The sequence below is a fragment of the Parus major genome, chromosome 17 (genome assembly GCF_001522545.3).
Source record: "Parus major isolate Abel chromosome 17, Parus_major1.1, whole genome shotgun sequence".
Taxonomy (NCBI): domain Eukaryota; kingdom Metazoa; phylum Chordata; class Aves; order Passeriformes; family Paridae; genus Parus; species Parus major.
The window spans coordinates 2,040,105-2,059,682 of record NC_031785.1 but is presented as its reverse complement, the minus strand read 5'-3'; the positions used below and the strand labels follow the sequence as shown (position 1 = coordinate 2,059,682).

At 47.1% G+C, this 19,578-nt stretch overlaps 2 protein-coding genes across 4 annotated transcripts in view; one reads left to right on the top strand and one right to left on the bottom strand.

Annotated features, from left to right (window-relative positions):
* The window catches only part of GSN (gelsolin), a 20,639-nt gene extending 11,200 nt beyond the window's left edge, over nt 1–9,439 (top strand). For all 3 annotated transcript variants that reach the window (XM_015644974.2, XM_015644973.1, XM_015644972.3), the window contains exons 2-17: nt 919–1,120; nt 1,644–1,798; nt 2,608–2,769; nt 2,975–3,124; nt 3,361–3,450; nt 4,350–4,482; nt 4,707–4,795; nt 5,100–5,315; nt 5,880–6,013; nt 6,492–6,582; nt 6,760–6,930; nt 7,525–7,699; nt 7,976–8,100; nt 8,267–8,344; nt 8,772–8,832; nt 9,066–9,439. In XM_015644974.2, coding sequence (XP_015500460.1) covers nt 928–1,120; nt 1,644–1,798; nt 2,608–2,769; nt 2,975–3,124; nt 3,361–3,450; nt 4,350–4,482; nt 4,707–4,795; nt 5,100–5,315; nt 5,880–6,013; nt 6,492–6,582; nt 6,760–6,930; nt 7,525–7,699; nt 7,976–8,100; nt 8,267–8,344; nt 8,772–8,832; nt 9,066–9,235 — 2,193 coding nt within the window. In that variant the 5' untranslated portion in view covers nt 919–927 and the 3' untranslated portion in view covers nt 9,236–9,439. The remainder of the gene's footprint in view (nt 1–918; nt 1,121–1,643; nt 1,799–2,607; nt 2,770–2,974; nt 3,125–3,360; nt 3,451–4,349; nt 4,483–4,706; nt 4,796–5,099; nt 5,316–5,879; nt 6,014–6,491; nt 6,583–6,759; nt 6,931–7,524; nt 7,700–7,975; nt 8,101–8,266; nt 8,345–8,771; nt 8,833–9,065) is intronic.
* STOM (stomatin) lies at nt 9,382–19,578 on the bottom strand. Its single transcript, XM_015644976.3, has 9 exons — nt 19,423–19,578; nt 15,890–15,993; nt 14,996–15,068; nt 14,376–14,458; nt 12,452–12,655; nt 11,839–11,973; nt 11,214–11,394; nt 10,196–10,312; nt 9,382–10,110 (listed from the first exon to the last, which is right to left on the bottom strand). Exons 1-8 carry the CDS (start codon nt 19,469–19,471, stop codon nt 10,200–10,202), a joined length of 942 nt encoding a protein of 313 aa, XP_015500462.1. The 5' UTR covers nt 19,472–19,578; the 3' UTR covers nt 9,382–10,110; nt 10,196–10,199.

Here is a 19,578-nt window from a genome sequence, read left to right as displayed (position 1 = left end):
GATAACTAACTTGCTATTTTGCTTTCTAGTTTGTAACATTCTTTGTTTTTGCCTTGAAAACTGAGCATATTTTACTTTTTTCCATCAGCTGCTGTGAACCATCTTCTTTGACAGAGTACTGAATGCATCTAATGTAATATTGTAATGTTTTCTTCCCTGTTACCTGATAGCACTCAAAGGCATGATGTGATCAATGGATAGACCTCTTTGCCAATACATCAGTTTTCTTTCCTTTCAGAAGTACCAAAGTGAATTATTTTATAAGAGAGAAAAGTGTTCATTGTGTTTGTTTAAGAAAAAGGATATTGCACCGTGTTGATATATTGCATAAGTAAGGCAATAAACATATTAAACCAAAATTGCAATGTCCTTAGGACAGGATGTTGTGTAAATTAATGTAATTCCTACAAGGGAGCAGTTAAAAGGTCAGAACAGAAGGGCTTTAAGAAACCTGTTAATTACCTAAATATTCAATGATATTCACAGCATTTTCCATTTGGTTTTAAAAAACCTGCAAGTCGTGTTTGTGCAGGATGTACATGTGGACTTAAAAGGGGTTTCTTTCTGGCAGCCTGGGAATGTCAAGCTTCACTTATGTGACATACTGAAATGTTATAAATTAGTAAGGAAAATACAGAGATTAAAATCCAGAGAGAGAGACAGTAGAGTTTAGAAGAGGATAAGTCAGGAATAAACTAGGAGGTTGAGGTGATTGGAAGTGAAAATTAACAGTGATCAATGGAGAGATTCTTTCCACACACATCCTTATGTTTTCACCCCTTCAAAACTCAGTGCAAGAATAAAAAGGAAACTTTCTACTTTTTGCCTGACACAACAAGTTAAGAGATGAGAAGCAATTTAATTTAAATACTTCCTTGTGTCCTGCCCACTGAACAGCATCCTCTGTCTCACCCCCAGCCTGTCAGCATGGTGGAACACGCGGAGTTCTTGAAGGCTGGGAAGGAACCCGGCCTTCAGATCTGGAGGGTCGAGAAATTTGATTTGGTCCCAGTGCCAAAGAATCTTTATGGAGACTTCTTCACTGGAGATTCCTACCTGGTGCTGAACACCATCAAGCAGCGCAGTGGGAACCTCCAGTACGACCTGCACTTCTGGTTGGGTGAGTGCTGGGAGTGTCCCTGCAGAGCTGGGAGCCCACAGTGACCCCTGAGCCTCTCTGCTCCAACCATTAAATGCTACCCAAGGAAATAAAAAGCAGCTCAGGGAGAATGCAGTTCTGGGTGTAAATAGCCCTACTCATGTCAAATATTTGCATGGTGTCTGCAATAGAGACTACAGCCACCTCTGATCCTAAAACCAGCTTTTCCTGGGCTGTAGGACAGGTAAATCCCTGTTCTGCAGAGGTTCACAGGGAAGACAAGATCACAGGTTAAAGGTCTGGCTGAAATCCTTTCTGCCTGAAAGGAGGGATATCAGTTGTGTTCCTCCTGATCAGGGAGTGGGATTTTTCCCTCTCCTAACTGCCCTCTGCAGTCCATGTCAGAGAACTGTGCCAAGGCTGTCCCCAGAGCCTGCAAACCCCAGGCTCTTTGACAAATCCCAGTTAAACCTGCTTTCTCCCCGTGTGTTTGCACAGTTGAATGCAGAGGCAGACCCTGCCAGTGTCTCTCTCCATGTTTCAGGTGATGAAAGCTCTCAGGATGAGCGTGGGGCTGCTGCCATCTTCACTGTGCAGATGGACGAGCACCTGCAGGGAAAGGCTGTGCAGCACCGCGAGGTGCAGGGCCACGAGTCCCCCACCTTCCTGGGCTACTTCAAATCTGGCATCAAATATAAGGTGGGTGACAACTGCCTCGAGTCTATAAGAAATGGCATCCTGCCCAATTCCCAGGAGAGTGAGAATTGCCCTTTTTCCAGTTGCTTAAAACCCATTCTCAGCCAGATGTTTTTGATGAGTTGGAACTGCACAGGGTGGAGAACAGCACATCCCAGTGGGAGAGATTTGGCTGAATTAATAATACACAAGGAAAGCCCCAGAAAATTTTAGGAATCAAGGTTTTGTTTTTCTTCAAGAAGCAGAGGAAAGAACAGTCCCAAGGCACCTGGGATGAATTTAAGAAGCAGCAAAGTTAATGGGAAACACCCACCCAGGAGATTTGATTTCTCCCCACTTGCATAACAGTTTGACCTTGTAGTCTCCGTGCTTAGCCCACCCTCCCAGCATGTGCAATGTTTTGGTAAAGGAGATGAACAGTAGTAGGAGTTACTCCTCCCTGCCATCATAATAAAGTGGGATAGAAGTGAAAACATGCAGTCAAGCAGTTGTGTCTGTTAGGAATCCAAAGGCACAAGCAAAGTGATATCAGGTCACATGCTTGCAAAGTGCTCACATTTCTTCATGTCTGAGACTTTCCTTTTTGTTTATCTCCCACTCATGTGTTGTTACTTTCATCCATTTAAACTTGGTTGTGCTTTTTTTGAGGGTAACTGTTGCCTGCATTGATAAATAATTCCCAGTGTCTATCAGCAGAGGAAGTGAATCCTGAGCTTGGGATAATTTCTGGTAGGCAGGACATGTTATACACATGGGAATATACTCTTCTCCTCAGTCCTGGTGTGAATCCTCGCTCCTGTGTTTCCCCCCAGGCTGGTGGTGTGGCTTCTGGCTTCAGGCACGTGGTTCCCAACGAGGTCACTGTGCAGAGGCTGCTGCAGGTCAAAGGCAGGCGAACAGTCCGGGCCACGGAGGTTCCTGTGAGCTGGGACAGCTTCAACACAGGGGACTGTTTCATCCTGGACCTGGGCAGTGTGAGTACCACCTCAGAGGCAGGTGTGGCAGAATTCAGGGGGCAGGATGTGTCTGACACCTCACACAAGGTTTTCCTCCCCTCTCTGCTGAAGCCATCTCAGTGCTGAGCATCCTGAAGCACTGACGTAGTTCAGTCCCAGCTGAGTCCTGTCTCATCTTGAGAGGTGTTGTCATGCTCTGAACACAACTTTCTCCTTTCCCCAGAACATTTTCCAATGGTGTGGCTCCAAGAGCAATCGCCAGGAGCGGCTGAAGGCCACGGTGCTGGCCAAGGGGATCCGGGACAACGAGCGCAACGGGCGCGCCAAGGTCTACGTGTCAGAGGAGGGATCTGAGCGTGAGGAAATGCTCCAGGTTATTCCCTGTGTCCATTTGTCAGTGCTGGAGTGGGAAGTGTGGTGTGGGTGAAAGGTGGTGTGTGTGGTATAAACACAGAGCTCAGTGCAGACCTGGTCCTCTGCCCTGCTGGGACATCAGAGGGAATTTACATGATTGATCTGGAGTTCTCTTCTACTCATTCTCTTGACTGGAGCACCTGGGGAGGAAGATCCTCTTGGACTGGCTGGTAATGGTTTCTCTCTCCCTCACAGGTCCTGGGACCAAAGCCCAGTTTGCCAGAAGGAGCTTCTGATGAGACCAAAACTGACACAGCCAACAGGAAGCTGGCTAAGCTCTACAAGGTAACGAGGAGCCCTGACATAACTCTGGGGAGGACGGAGTGATCTGGGTGAAATTAGATGGAGGTGCAATAACAGAGAGGAGCTGAGCTGATCTGAGTCTCAGTCCTGCCTAACTCTGCTTCTTAACAAGTTTTATGTACGAACCTTGGCTGCTTACACTGCATGTCCATGTACTTTCTGTTGTGTTTGTCACCACTTATGTAGTGAGACAGCTGGGACTTGAGGGATTTTTAAGAGAAAAGTGGAGTGGGAAACAAATGAGGGAAAAAGGGAGTTTTCCTCTGTGCTGTCAGGCATTGTGTTAGGAATGTGACAGGAAGGAACTAGAAACAGTGAGCCTGAGAAGCAGGACCTGCCCCTTTCAACACCCAGATGAAGCCGTGACTTGGACGGTGCCACTTGCCATCAGCTGTGTGAGTGGAGGAGAGTGTCCAAGAGCTTTTGGGAGGAGTCTTCTCCAAGCAGCCTCTGGTATCCATGGGATGAATATCTGCTAAGATGGTTTGTTATGTGGCACCTTATGCATTAGTCAGTAGAGGAACTCAGATTTTTAATCCTGCTTTATACAGGGAGGCTGTTCCCAGTTACCCTCCAGTCTCTGTGTGCAGTTAGTTTGCTTTGGAAGGTATTTCCTTTGCACTGAGGATATTTCACATTTTGGACCAATCTCTCTTTGGTCCCAGCAGTATCTGCTTTGCTAGAAATACTTGAAATCTTGGAATGTTATGTTTTTGCCATACTGTTGCTGTGTCAGAGGTATCCTGTTTGAAAACAATAGTGCCTGCAGCAGCCAGTGCAATCAAATGGATTTCCCTTCCCTCCCTGAGTTCTGAGCTATGGCCATGGAGCAGAAGGGAGCAGAGGGTGACTTATGTGACCTCTGTGCTGTGTTGTCACAGGTCTCCAATGGGGCTGGGAACATGGCAGTGTCCCTGGTGGCAGATGAGAACCCCTTCTCCCAGGCAGCCCTGAGTACAGACGACTGCTTCATCCTGGACCATGGCACAGATGGAAAGATCTTTGTTTGGAAAGGTACCTGAGAGAACCAGGGAGAAAAGAATTAATATCATAAACAGAAAGGCAGTTATTCTCTCTCAGCCATCACAACAGGCACAAAAGAGATCGAGAAATGGTCATTTGTTATTTGGCATCATTTATCTGGAAGGCTGAGCCCTTCTGCTCTTGCAAAAGGTACCTGGGACAGTTTCTTCTCTGGGTAAAAAACCTGACCCCCTTTCTCTCTATTTTCATTAAAGGTAAAGGTGCCAACTCTGAAGAGAAGAAGGCAGCACTGAAAACAGCCTCAGAGTTCATTGACAAGATGGGTTATCCCAAACACACCCAGGTAGGGATCTATGGAAGCCCCAAGCTCTGGGGTCACTTTTCTGCCCCATGGGCCAGGGACTGTGGAGCACGATGGCTCAGGTGTCCCTGTCAGCCTTTCAAGTAGTCCTGTTGTGGGAGATCTGCTCTGTTTGGGGAGATTCTGCAGTGCTGCTCCTGGATTAAAGCAGCATTTGCCCCAGAGCAGCTGGTAGTTAAAGTTTCTTCCTCTCAGATACTCTTTTACCTTTTCCATGACTTCTTCTAGGAGTGAAAAAGAGGAGTAGGTAAACCTGGACATGGTTCTAAAGGCTCATTCCTTTCAGATCCAAGTCCTCCCTGAGAGTGGTGAGACACCTTTGTTCAAGCAATTCTTCAAGAACTGGCGGGACAAGGACCAGACAGAAGGGCTGGGGCAGCCTCACGTTTCTGGCCACGTTGCCAAGATTGAGCAGGTCCCTTTCGATGCAGCCACCCTGCACAGCTCCAAGGCCATGGCTGCCCAGCACGGCATGGAGGATGATGGCTCTGGCAAGAAACAGGTCAGTGGTGGCACAATCCCTCTGGGAAGGTTTCCAAACTTTTCTTCGCTACTTGATGGCATTTCTGCAAGAGCAGCAAGACAAATGGAGGCCAGAGAGCCATCAACACTGAGGTCTTGTAGCTACTGGGGGAATTTCTGACACCAGAAATATCAGCAAGGTCTCGAAAGGCCTGCAGAAAAGTGGGTTTGACTCTGACTCCGCGATTTCCCAGCACTGTGGACATGGCTTTATTCCTCCTCCTCCTGGTTATTCTCCCTGTTGCCATCACACGTGTGAAAGTCTTGGAGCACCTGCCTTCATGACTTTGAGCACAGAAGAGGGGTGGAGTTGGGCTTGACGGGGCTGGGGAGTGTCCAGAAGCCCAGTGCGGTCCCGGCCGAGGTTTGTGTGTTTAAGAAAGCCCTGAAGAGCCCCGTGGCTCCGCTGGGCCGTGGCTCAGGAGCGGATGGGGATTGTCGTGCCAGGCCCGGCAGAGGGCGCGGCTGCTCCGCCGGGGATGCGGGCTCTGCGCGCTGCGGGCAATGGGAGCATCCTGCAGCGCCTGTGGTCCTCTCCCACCAGATCTGGAGAATAGAAGGCTCCGAGAAGGTGCCGGTGGACCCCGCCACGTACGGGCAGTTCTACGGCGGGGACAGCTACATCATCCTGTACGATTATCAACACGACGGGAAGCGGGGACAGATCATTTACACCTGGTACGGGACTTGTGCGGGGCGAGTCAGGGAACGCTGGGGCTGCGAGTCCCCTCAGAAAACCCATCTCTGCTGGTTCCCGCTTTCAGAGGGTCTGTGGGGGATAAAGTTTCACCCTGGATAACTTTCCCTTGCAAGTAAAACGATACCAGAGGTCTGGGATGTTCATTTGAAGTGGAACAATGGAGGGAATTACTGTGTGAGGTTTTTTTTGTTTCCATCTTCCCCACACTGGTTATTACTCCCTTCTTTGGATCAAGCTCTGCTTATCTAGGAGAGTTCTGCTTATCTAGGAAAGGTTCTTATCTCCCCCTGTACTCACTGTGCTACAATAGAGGATAAGGAGTTTCTCCTTTGTGTTGAATGAAGTGCTGCAGAGATTCTGTAACACAGGGTTTCCTTACCTCCTCTTGATCTCTGTAAGGTGTGTGTGTGGGGGGAAAGGCTGAGAATAAAGCTGCGATTTGGCCTTGTTCTCCAGGCAGGGCGCTGACTCCACGCAGGATGAGATTGCGACCTCTGCATTCCTCACAGTGCAGCTGGATGAGGAGCTGGGAGGCAGCCCCGTGCAGGTAAAGAGACCCAGCAGAAACCAACCCCAACACTGGGAGAATAAAGAATATATATGTATTAAACACCTGGCCCAGCTGGGTGCTCTGTGAATATTCCAGCTCGACAGAGGGTTGTAAAAACCATTTCTGGTTGGTCTTGTGCTCCTCAAAACTGACAGCAACTTTCTTTTTCTTCAGAAACGAGTAATTCAAGGGAAAGAGCCCCCTCACCTGATGAGCATGTTTGGTGGAAAGCCCTTGGTTGTTTACAAGGGTGGAACCTCGAGGGAAGGAGGCCAGACTGCACCTGCAGCAACGCGGCTGTTCCAGGTCCGCTCCAGCACCTCCGGAGCCACCAGAGCAGTGGAGGTACGTGGGGGGAGAGTCAGCCTTGGTGCTGTGTGCCCACCATGGGAACATGACCACTGAAGAGTTCAGCTCCCTGTATGGAAGAGGAGCTTGGGCCAGGACATGGGTTCAGAGCCCCACTGCTCTGAGAGAAAACGCTCACAAATGCCTCTGTGCAACAGCGCTGGTCAGGAGAGGGCAGTGGTTTATGGCTGCAGGAACTTCCCAGATTTCCAGCTTCAAGAGCCTTGTCCTTGTTGACACAGAGGAGTTGGTGTTACTGATTGATCAGTGTTGGCAGCAGGGACTGCTCTGCCATGGGCTCCCTGGTGAGCTCCTAAATCTCCTGCCATAACCACCAGGACTGGCACAGTGACAGCCAGGCATTCCTGCTAGAGGTCATGTATAGCTGTAATCACACACTGAAACAGTTACTCTTCCCATGTGGAAAATATTAACTCATCACTTGGATACAGGGACTATACAACACATCTGACAGCCTTACATGCTCATATGGAAAATCTTGTTTGCAGTTTTTTTCAGCTGTAGGTTCTGGTTTGATTTTGAAGTAGAGGATGGTTACATCTGACACCTGCAGTGTTCCTTCTTTTTCAGCTGGATCCTACAGCCAGTCAGCTGAACTCCAATGATGCCTTTGTCCTGAAAACTCCCTCTGCTGCCTACCTGTGGGTTGGCCAAGGAGCCAGCAATGCTGAGAAATCAGGAGCACAGGAGCTGCTGAAGATACTGGGAGCTCGCCCAGTACAGGTTGCTGAGGGCAAAGAGCCAGGTGAGAGGGTCACAGTGGAGTCTGTGACCATTTCTGTGTAGTTGCACATCCTCAGCAATTATTTAATGGATATTTTGTCTCCCAGAACAAGAAAATGTGGACATGGGCAAGAGGAGCTTCTCTGGGCTCTTTTCATTGTTTAACAGCACTCTCATATATGTCTGCAGGCCATTGGGACTTTCTGGCCCAGAAGAATGCTCAAGTCCTGCCCAAACCATAACCCTGGTGTGGGTTCCATGAACAGGAGAAGCATCAGTCTCTCTTTCTGTTTTCCAGACAATTTCTGGGCAGCCTTGGGTGGCAAAGCTCCGTACCGCACCTCGCCCCGCCTCAAGGACAAGAAGATGGACACTCATCCCCCGCGTCTCTTCGCGTGCTCCAACAAGAGCGGGCGCTTCACCGTGAGTGTCTGGGGGGATTCATTCAGCATCCACCTGACAGGCCTGCAACACCTCAGGCCCAGCTGCTCTGAGCCTTCCCACCAGCAGTTACACCTGATCTTTGTGTGGTTTGTCCTGTACAGATAATGCCTGAAGCCTGTGCTCATCTTAGCCCTCTGTTTTCCAGATTGAAGAAGTTCCTGGAGATCTGACTCAGGATGACCTTGCCACAGATGATGTGATGCTCCTGGACACATGGGATCAGGTATGTCACGTATACAGGGGGACAAGATGAGAAAAGATTGGCACAGATTGGCTCTGGATTGAGACCTGAACCACAACAACAGCCAGAGGTGCTGCTGTATTACAGATCCAGCACACATCAGCCACAGGCAACTCAAGAGATGAATTTTGATGTTTTATAGAAAAATGTTCTAACATCTGCTATTTTCCCCTGATGTGAAGCTAGTGTAGAATTTGTTCAAGGGTCTACAGTTCATGAAGATAAAATGCAGGCAAAAATCTTCTCATTACTGACCAATAGACCTTTGATTGTGTTGGTCAACAACCCAGCCACACGAACATGAGGATTTTCTGGTTTGTGTCACACTCTGTTCACTGAGGCTTCATCTAAATTATCCCTTCATGAAGAGAATGATTGTTGCTGAAGTAATTAATATTTTTATCTTTAGGTCTTTGTATGGATTGGGAAAGATGCCCAAGAAGAAGAAAAGACTGAGGCGCTGAAGTCTGGTAATGTCACATTTTCCTCTCTGAACTATCCCTTTCTCATTTTCCCACTGTGTGAGCATGATTCATGCAATTTATATTCTGATAGGCATAGCTAAAACCATAGGGTACAAACTTTCAGTGGGTATTTTTGTTGAAATGGCCAACATGAAGCTGCCTCTGGCAGCCATTCAGCCCCAGTTTAGCTGCTGCTCTGCAGGCCTGGTGCTCAGTGAGATCCCTCCCTGTGTCCCCAGCCAAGCGCTACATTGACACAGACCCCTCCACGCGGGACAAGAGGACCCCGGTGACCATCGTCAAACAGGGCTTCGAGCCTCCCACCTTCTCCGGCTGGTTCCTGGGCTGGGACGATGACTACTGGGCTGTGGATCCCCTGCAGAGAGCAATGGCAGATGTGGATGTGTGAGGAATGTTTGAAACAGAGCAAGTTCAGTGCCTTCGATACCTTCAAGAGCTCCTTCCTCCTGCAGGATGTGTGTTAACGAGGGAATGATGTTAATAGCCAATTAGCTGTGCAATAATTTCCGAAAACAATCATGACCAGTCATTGACCCCATTCCTTGCTTTGATTATATTTAATACAATAAAGCTTGTATGAAATATGGGAAGAACAGAAATGGTGGGGTTTGTTACGAAGAAACAAACATCAGAAAGAAACACGAAGAAAACATTAAAGAGCAGCCGTAGATCCCATGTTTGAACACGCCTTAGAAAACAAAACCTTCTTTGTGCCATCTTTTGCACATAGACTTTTTACTAAAATGGTACAGAAAATATTTTGAGAAGTTTGGGACTGCTATGCTTTCCCTTCTTCAGAATGATATGCATTTGAGACCCTGATAAACAGTATTTTACTATTTCAAAAACTCACTCATTAGTAAACAACATGTTTTTTATTCAGGATGAGAGAAAAAAGCATCTTGTGCTGTCAACAAGAATTCACAGGGGTGGCACCTGCAGCAGCAGCAGCGGGAGTTGCAGTGACTCATCTTCCCTAAGGATTAACCTGGAGCTGTGCACTTGCTCTGTTTCCCACTCCAAGTGCCTGAGCACAGCAATGCTAATTATTCCAGCTTTGTTAACTGATTCTCCCGCTCCTAGCCAGAAGTTAAGCTCAGCTTACATGAGCTGCCACCTTGACAAATACAAACACAATATTCCTTTGGTGATGCAGAGAAAAACCTGCCCAGCAGACAGGCAGAAAAGCAACAGCACTTGGGCATCTCCTGCCAGTGACAAAGGCACAGCGTGTCGAGGCACAGGTACCCAGGCCTAAAACACCTGTAAATACAGAGCTGATTGGAGCAGAAAGGGCATAAGAAACAACTTATGGAGTTATGCTGGCCGGTGGGAGAAGGGCACTTACATCATTACTCTTGGCATTTCAGTTCCATTGCCACGTCCCAGAATTTATGGATGTCAGATGCACTGCTGCTGCCAGCCTCACCCATGCGGAATCCAGGTCTTCTCTTATTAATCTGTACTACAGAGGTACAAAACAAGAAGTTTAACAGCTTGGGTTATGTGAGCTGAGGCCCAGCTGCTTTGAGGATGAAATATAAGCCCTTATTAACACAACAACCACTCCAGGTCTGCACAGAGCAGCACCAACAGGTAAACAACAGGTAAAGCACCAGTGCAACATCTTCTGTTAAACATCACTCCTCCCTGCTACTTACAGACATGTCATTTCCTAGAGATATAAGGTTTTAGATCTGGATAAAATGCAGCACTTTGGTTTTTAAAAAATATTTTTAGTAGAAACAGATACAGGCAGAGCTTTTCAGTGCTTTAAAGCAGTGTAACTCTATTCAGACACAGCCCCATAATAACAGCAGCCCATCAGTGACCACAAGCACGTTGTATCCATAACCACGGCATATTTGCGCCATTCCTGGGTGGCAGAAAGACAGAAAGTTCCAGTAACAACTGTTTCTCATCAATGGGGACTGGTTTACAGAGCATGAGCCTGATTTTCAGGAGTCCCCAGGACACCATTCCACTTCCCTTGCAGGGCTCCAGACCCATTTTGTAGAAGGAATAATTCCAAATGTTGGACCACCTCTACCACAACCGGTTTCCTATTCTATTTGAAAAGGAGGTTTTGGATTAGAGGTGTCCCATCCAGGGTGATATGGATAAAGCTCACTTAAGATCACAACCTGCTTGTAATCATTCTGACAGGTTTTCAACTTCAAATATTGCGATTGTCCACATTCACAAACATTACATACAAGTTCTATAACACACTCAGTAAAACAAAAAGGTTCCCCAGCAAACCCACTTTGCTAACACTTCCACAAGCTACACTATACAGGGAATTCAGTGCTGCAAATATGGGCTGACCCGAGCTTGCCCCTCCCAGCCTCTCTACTCCTTCACACCTAGGAGGCCCTGCAGGATGTTTATGGGCAGGGGGAAGACGATGGTGGAATTCTTCTCGGCAGCGATGGTGGTCAGGGTCTGCAGGTACCGGAGCTGCAGAGCAGCAGGAGACTCTGTGATCACCATGGACGCCTCCTTCAGGGCCCTGGACGCGTTCATCTCCCCCTCGGCCGCGATCACCTGGGGAGACAAAACGAGTGAAACTGAACTTATCCTGCACAGGAGGAACGGGCAATCCACAGGGTGATTTCAGCCCTAGGCAGGTACCAAAGCCAGTGCCCAGCACCCTGGAAAGTGACCTGCCCTAGGCACGTGCCTTCAGCAGGCACAAGCCACTCCTGCTTGTTCTCCAGGGCCCAGTGCCTGGTATCCTCCCATCCAGAATGCAGGATCACAAAAGCTGGCATCAGGTCTTGACAATGCAATGCAAGTATTTCTTCTATCTTCAAAAGCTTTTGTGCTTCTTCCAGCACTGCCTCTCAAAATCAGAGGCACTCCCCACAGATAGCTGAAAATACTTTCTCCCTCAAGCTGTACCTTTTTGTATCTACAAGGCCTTGAGAGGGAATGGTGTATTTCTTACTTGAGAAAAACCAAATCCAGTCCCCAGCCTGATGTCTTTACCTTGGCTCTCGCCTCCCGGGCAGCCTCTGCTTCTGCAGCCATGGCTCTCTGCAGCTGGACAGGTAACTTCACATCCTTGATCTCCACACGTTCCACCTTAATGCCCCAATCATCTGTTGCATCATCAAGTGTGACCTACAGGAGGCAGAACAGGTAAGTGAAGCCACACACCTGGCTCAAACTAATGCCCAAATTTGAAGAATGACCAATAAACCAAATGAATTCTCTTCAAATTCTCAGACTTTCAGGGCTTTAGTATTCGTAGTGTGATTTGGCATCTATAAGAGCACAACTGTTTTCAACTAACAAACACCCCCAGAGCTTGGTTAAAGTATTGAAGGAATTCAGTGGCAGAGTTTCCTTCAACAGTGAAGGACTGACACAGGGATCCAGGGAAGTACTCCTCTCCTGTATCCCTCATTCCCATGTGCTAGTTCCACATGCCCTCATTCTTATTGTACAGAGTTCTCTCCCAAGACATCTTGTCAGGGCTTTGCCTACAGCTTCAAATGACAACTTATCACTTAGAGATAAAATAAATCCACACCTTTAAGTTATCGCTGAGATTGCTGCTTAACCTGATGTTTGATGGATTGCTCCAAGCTGCTCATACCTGCATGCTGTGTGCAATTTCCTCACGGTCAGAGAGGATCTCAGAGAGGCTTTTGGTGCCCAGGACATTCCTCAAGGTGGTCTGTGCCAGGAGCCGGGTGGCCGAGTCGGCATTGGTGATGTTTGCCACGGCCAGGGTGGCATTCTGCACCCTGTAATAAACCACTCCATCCACATTAATTGTCACTGAATCCTTGGTCAGGATCTGAAAAGCAGTGGGCAAAGTACAGAATATTCCATCAATACAAGGTTAATTATTATGACAGTAATAATTGTTTTACCACACCGAGTCCTGGTTTCCCACTGTCTTGAAAACTAAAGCCCTTATACACATATGCTGCAGGTGAACGTGCCCCAGTGTTCACAAACTTTCCAATACAGCTCTGCAAAGCTGAGACTAAATATGGGATTAGAAACTTCTCAGTGAAAAATGCATTCCATTAGCTTTGCCCTAATGTTATTTTTAACCCACTTCCTCGAATTCATAGAGGAATCTGCAAGTCATACCAGTGACAGGAAAAAGAGAAAAGGCAGAAATTATTTACTCTGAAATTCATCTTCTCCTGGGAAGGCTTAACCAGTGGTTCTGGCAAGGAGTCATACCCAAGCCCGTCCCTGTGCTGCCTTTCAGTGAGGTTACACCAGGGCTGTGTGAGGCAGCCTGAAAGCAGGGCTGTGGGGTCTGCAGAACTGCAGCCTCCTGGGACAGGAGGGTGGCACTGCACATGGCAGCTCAGAGAACCAGGGCCATGCCCACAGCTGCCCTCATCCCATGGTACACAATTACCTTCAAGATTTACCCATCCTGTCCCTTCCCAAACTACCTCTTTTAGCAGGTTTTTCATAACACAAAAGCTAAAGAATGAGTAGCATGTACAGAAATCACATTGAACAAATAAAAATGGATTTGTGCCTCCATGTAAGGAACACAAACAAACCTAAATCCATAAGCATAATTTAATCAAGTCAAAAGAAAAACCGGATTACTGATGACCTCACTAATGGTTCAGCAGCAGCTGCAAGCACATTCTGCCTGCCAGTGATTAGGTTTCTCCCAATTACCCTTTAGAGTGTACCAGGACAGCTGCCATTTGTCTCAATATACAACTAACCAGCAGCAACAAACCCACGAACAGATCTGACAGGAAACAGATGCACGACACAGGTAGCATGGGCCATGTCTGTCACAAAATGCACCTGATATATGAGTGATACAGTTATAACCATCAGGATACAATTGTTCAGTAACTTATTTTTAGAGGGGCAGTTGAGTTTTTTTTCTTTTGTGATCCATGGAGTTGGCAGCACTGAGTTCAGCTGGCCTAATGTTCTGGAGACATTCTGCTACTAAGTTAGGATGTCCAAGGAAAATCAGACTAGAAATCAAAGTATTTTGTTCTTTAGGACCTGCCATGAGTGGCAGCACCCTCATCATGTGCAGGGCAGGGCACAGGAGCCATGTGCACACAAACCCAATGAAGGGAGCTGACCACTCATTCCCCAGTTGCTATAAATAGCATTTGATGTATATACCAATTTCATCCCATTACTTGAGCCAGTTTATACATGCAGATAAATTGGCACAGGACAGATCCCTGCTGCGCCTGGAAATCTTCCAGATTTCACAGAAGCAATTAGGGAATGTTGTATGAAGCCCAGTAGCCTTCGTTCCAAACCCCTCCCATTCCAGCTCTCAGGCAGTATTCAATTACCTCATTTGGTCCTCAGAGCATTATCTGTTTTCTCTCAGTGCTCTTCCCTAACTGGATGACATTTCTAAGGGATTTATGTGCTCTTCACAATACATTGCACCTGCACAAGCAATCTGTATTCAAACTGCACATTACCCAATACTGAGGGAGGAGAAGGAAAAGCAAAGTGCACAAAATTCTCCAAGTACTTTGCAAAGGCAAATGTAAACTCACCTCCTGAGGAGGGATATCAAAAGAGATGGTTCTCATATCGACTTTGATGAAGCTGTCTGTGCAAGGCAGGACAAAAAACAAACCTGTGCCAAAAAATCCATTTAAGAAGATGTGAAAATGGGTCATTAGAGCAGACAAAACTTGTTATGGCAATAAGTTGAAATCCAACTGTTGTGGCTGTGCAGCTCTTTGTGAGGAGCTCAGCAGCACAACACTTGTTAGTGGCTTCCAAACCAAGGTAAGATTTTCAAAAATGCATGCTGAGAAACTTCAATTTATCTGGGTATCACTTACTTAGAGATTTTTAACATTTGAAAATGAAACAGCCCCAAAACTCTCTTTACATTTAGTGCTTTTAATTCTGCCTGCAGATCATACATTAACAAAGGAGAGCTGGGTAAAATTAAGTTTGCTGTCTTCTCAATCCAGAGTATAAATCAGAACTTTATGAGCTGGAAGAGACATGCGAGGCTCATAAAGTCCAATTCCTGTTGTAACACATCCTCTTACTGGAAGTTACAGAATTCTTGAGAAATCCATTTGCTACTTTACTGCAATGTCTCTACTCCATTATTGTTTTGCTGATGACTAACTGGAACAAATTGCTGTCCAGGACATACCTGGTCCCTTTGCTCCCCCTTTTAGGATGCGTCCAAGTCTGAAGATGATGGCTCTCTCGTATTCCTTGATAATCTGGAACAGATTGTTGGATGTCATACATGGGTTTCCAGAAGTCACATGATGGATTCCAAATTATGTACACACCAGGCTAGGACAGTCTTGAGTTTCAAATTTAATACACATTTCTTTACTGGCTGCTTTTGAGAATTTTAGCCTAAACTTTATTGTCAAAAAGTAAAGAGCAAAAGGAAAAAATCAGGACAATAGTCCACAATAAATATTCCTCAGACTCTCAATAGGATGGCACCTGGACAGGTCCAGGCACCAGTAGCAGCCATCAGGAATATCCTGGCAACAACACAACAAAGTGCAGCATTTGTGACCCGACAGGGATTTTTCCAGCTCCAATTCTGATGCCACATCAGCCAAGCCAGGAGGAAATAATTCATCCTATCTGGAAACTGCAAACATCAACCTCAGAATGATCACAGACAATGTAGCCACATCTATGTACATAATTGCAGATTTCTATTTACAAATTTCATATTTAGACATGTGATACGGGGGGGATCTCCTTAAGAAAATAAATTATCACTTCTCTAAGTGTAGTTATAGGTTCTTGCAATTATTCTTATCCTTCAAATGAGCTTATTTACTAATGACAACTGGGCAGATGTAGTAAAGACATCAATGCAAGAATTATTTTGACCAAATATTGTAATACCACTTATATTTTCGGTGTGAAAATAAATGCCCTGAAGTGCTGGGGTCTGCTATCTACTGTCTGCTATAGCTCAAGAAAGAACAGAGTTGGATTAATTTCTGTTCAGAACAATAATATCCACTCTGCATCATTTAAAGTTTTAATCCAATTTAGCAGTGAACAATTTTACCTTTATGCACATCCATATTGATATAGGAAATGTAAGAACAGTGAAAATAAACGAGATGGTCACCAGGATCCATCCACACACACCAAGGCCAGTGTTTTCATCATCTACAAAAGAGCAGAAATTTTCATTTTTTAAACACGTGAGTGCCTATTAAAGTGCCTAAATTGGATATTTATGTTCAATGTTCCTTGAAATAAGTCATTGTTAGCACTACTCCTAATGCCAAACGCATTAGGTTTAGATTCAAAATCAAATTAAAAGCCAAATTCTGCTTTGATTTTCACCAGTCTCTAAGTTGTGCATGATAGCTGAGGGCAGAATGCTGTCCAGGTAACATTTATGCAGAAGTGTACCAACATTCATGATTCAATTCTCAAATGCCTTTCTCTCCCCCAGAGTTTTCTAGCAGAGTGACTCACAGGCAGCAGTGGAAATCGCGTTCCTTTGTTTTCTGAGAAGTCAAAGGAACTTCATGTAAGGAGTAAAATACAAATACCCCACATCCTGCCAGCTCTAGGACAGCATTGTTAGAACTTGGGTTCTGTTCCAGCTGTCATGGGTGCAGATCTATGGAAACCACAATTCTCAGACCTGTTGGATCTGGGAAGTTGGATAAGATGAGGTACGAGATTAGCAGGATGTTAAATAAAGCCTCCATAAAGAATTTCTTGGCCAGAAACTCCTCATGCCTTATTTCTCTGTCAGGAGAAGATACCAACTGAAGGTAACTCTGGGATCAAATAACAAGCTGGTGGTTTCAAAAGCTACCCAGCTAAAGCCATGACAAAATGTGGGCTGGGAGGCATTCACAGAGCTACAGGAAGCTTCTTATCCTGCCAGCTAAGACTCCTCATGGGCTGCCAGGAGCCTGCTGCCAAGCAGGGATGTCCCAGGGTGACACCCAGCACTCACAAACATCACCTTCCTTCTCTGGAGATCCATTATTTCATGGAGAACTCACATCTCAAATGACGTCAAATTTCAGGATTGAGCGAAGAGGAATGCTTCATTTAGCACAAAATGTGTTGTTTTTCACAATACGAGAAGGGAGAGAGATGCTGTCTTGTGGAAAACTCTATGAAATACAAGAAACATGCCTGGCATTTGTGGGATGAGCTAGTTGTGAACCATCCCATCATGGCACTGGGAGAAGTTCATCAAGAGGCAATTCTTGCCTGATTTCTCAGTGAGGCTCATTGCCACTGCATCCTGAGAGCAGCCAGTTCACAGCACTCAAGTGGGGCTGACTTGTGATCAGAGGTGGTGCAGAGGTAATGCTGCAGCTCCTGGACGTGATCCCCATCCCTGCCCACCTCACAGGCTGAAAACAAAGGCTTGACCCCACACTAAGTGATGGCTGACAGTATCCCTAAACCTGCCACTAGAAGTTCCTCCTGAGCTAAAAGGCAGGCAAGCCCATACCTTGGAATTATAGCCCTCTGTGGTGGAAAAATCTAAGCAGGCAATAAAAAAAATGCAAATATGCTTGACCAACCTCTTTAAGAAATAAACCACAAGGAGAAAGACTACTGAAAAATAAAAAAAATAATTGAATCAGCCTTCAATGCCTTTAAGGCTGACTAGTACAGTTACCGTTACTTTAGCAGGAAATTATCCTTTGGACCATCTAACTGTATTAAGAATTTATAATACACACTTAGTGCCGGAGGCTAAGATGGAAGAGGAAAGTTCTCATTACAGCTTAAGGTGTGGCACATGGTTCATTTGTGATTTATTCCTTCTGCAAAGACTCCACAGTCCAAACAAGCACACAGCTTTGTCAGCGGACAACGAGCAAAAATGTGCACTGACTGAAAACAAAACACCAATTTCAAAGTGAACTAGATGTCTTCACAGATGCTTCTCAGAGCATTTCACATGGGAAATACCCAAAATTACAACATCCAATAACCAAAACTACGTCTAATGCCACTTACTCCATATTTTATTGTGATCACATGAGAGCTGCAGGAGAAACCACCTCAGCAGCATGTTCATGTTCTCTCTTGCAAAGACAAGATTGGCACCGACGTGACCATGGTGAGGTATTAATTACTAACATAGTTACACATGAAATGCAGAACCAGCATGTGCATTGGGCACGAGGCCCAAAGAGATCCACAGTTATTTATACAACAACTCAAATTACCCAGCCAAAGGCTTCATACACAAAGCAATCTTAAAAATACATTTCCTTCTCTGGCTGCAAATGAGAAAAGCATAAAATAAATCAGAACTTTTCTGTTGCCTGTTTCTGAACAATGGAAGTAACAGGAAAACGTTCCAGCTTCCAGTGAGTGAAACTGTCAGTTGTGCTATCTCAGTGCATCTCCAAAACATCCTGACCCATGTTACACACCAACACCTCCTAACTGCAACGCCAAAGCCCACGGCAATAATGACACCAAGAAGTAAAAATTCACTATAAGTCATTGCCCCACCTGAGGACTTCTACCATTTTCTCCAGTCACACCTAGACAGGCTTTGGCTGCAGGGAAAAGCCACAGTAGTGTCAAAAAACAGTCCCTAAATTCTCCTTGTTTTCATTTACTGGTGCAGCGCCCCGGGGATTACTTCTGTTGACTCTGCTTGTCATTATTTGCATGGTGTTCCCCTTAGTGATCTGAATTATTGCACAGGAAAGGAAACCACGGACCACAGAAACCCACCCGAGTTACACCACCGGGGCAGCTCATGGTGATGCTCTGACACGTTCCCGAGGGCGGTGTGAGGAACCGCGAGGCACCACCTGCGGCTGCGGTACCCCAAAGTGCAGCAGGGTCAGCCCTGCGTTAACCAGGCTGATGGCTCAGCATCCCCTGTTAACCGGGGCTGGGACTCAGCCTCCTCCGTTAACTGGGGCTAAGGGCTCAGCCTCCTCCGTTAACCGGGGCTGGGACTCAGCCTCCTCCGTTAACCGGGGCTAAGGGCTCAGCCTCCTCCGTTAACTGGAGCTAAGGGCTCAGCCTCCTCCGTTAACTGGAGCTAAGGGCTCAGCATCCCCCATTCTCCGGGGCAGGAGGCTCGATATCCCCCGTTTACTGGGGCAGTGGGCTCAGCATCCTCCGTTAGCCGAGGATGAAGGCTCAGCATCCCACACTAGCCGGGGCCGGGGGCTCGACATCCCCCATTAGCCGGAGCTGAATGCTCAGCATCCCCCGTTAGCCGGGGCTGAAGGCTCCCCGTTAGCCGGGGCTGAAGGCTCCCCGTTAGCCGGGGCCGGGGGCTCGACATCGCCCGTCAGAGGGGCCGGGGTCGCTCCGAGGCCGCCGGTGACCCTTGGCAGCCGGGGCTCAGGGAAGCGGAGGCTGCCCGGGAAGCAGGACCGCTCCTGGCTCCTCCCGCGGGCTTAACTTTGGTGAAGCATCTTCAAACTTTTCTCTGCGACTAAACAAAGCAATAATTAAAACCGAAAGAAAAAAGCGGAGAGAGAGAGACACGAAGGCGCCCCGCTCACGGAGCCCGCGAGGAGCGGCCGCTGCGGGGCCGTTTGGGGACAGCAGCCCCCTACCCGCTCCCCCTGCGGCCGTTACCTGGCGCTGCCCGGGGCTTGTGCGGGAGCCCCGCTTCGTGGTCTGCCATGGTCCCCGAGTCCCGTCAGAGCCGCCTCGGAGTCCGTCCCGCGTCCCCTCAGAGCCGCCTCTGCGCTGTCCCGCCGCCGCCGCCCCCGCAGTCACCGCCGTCCCCTC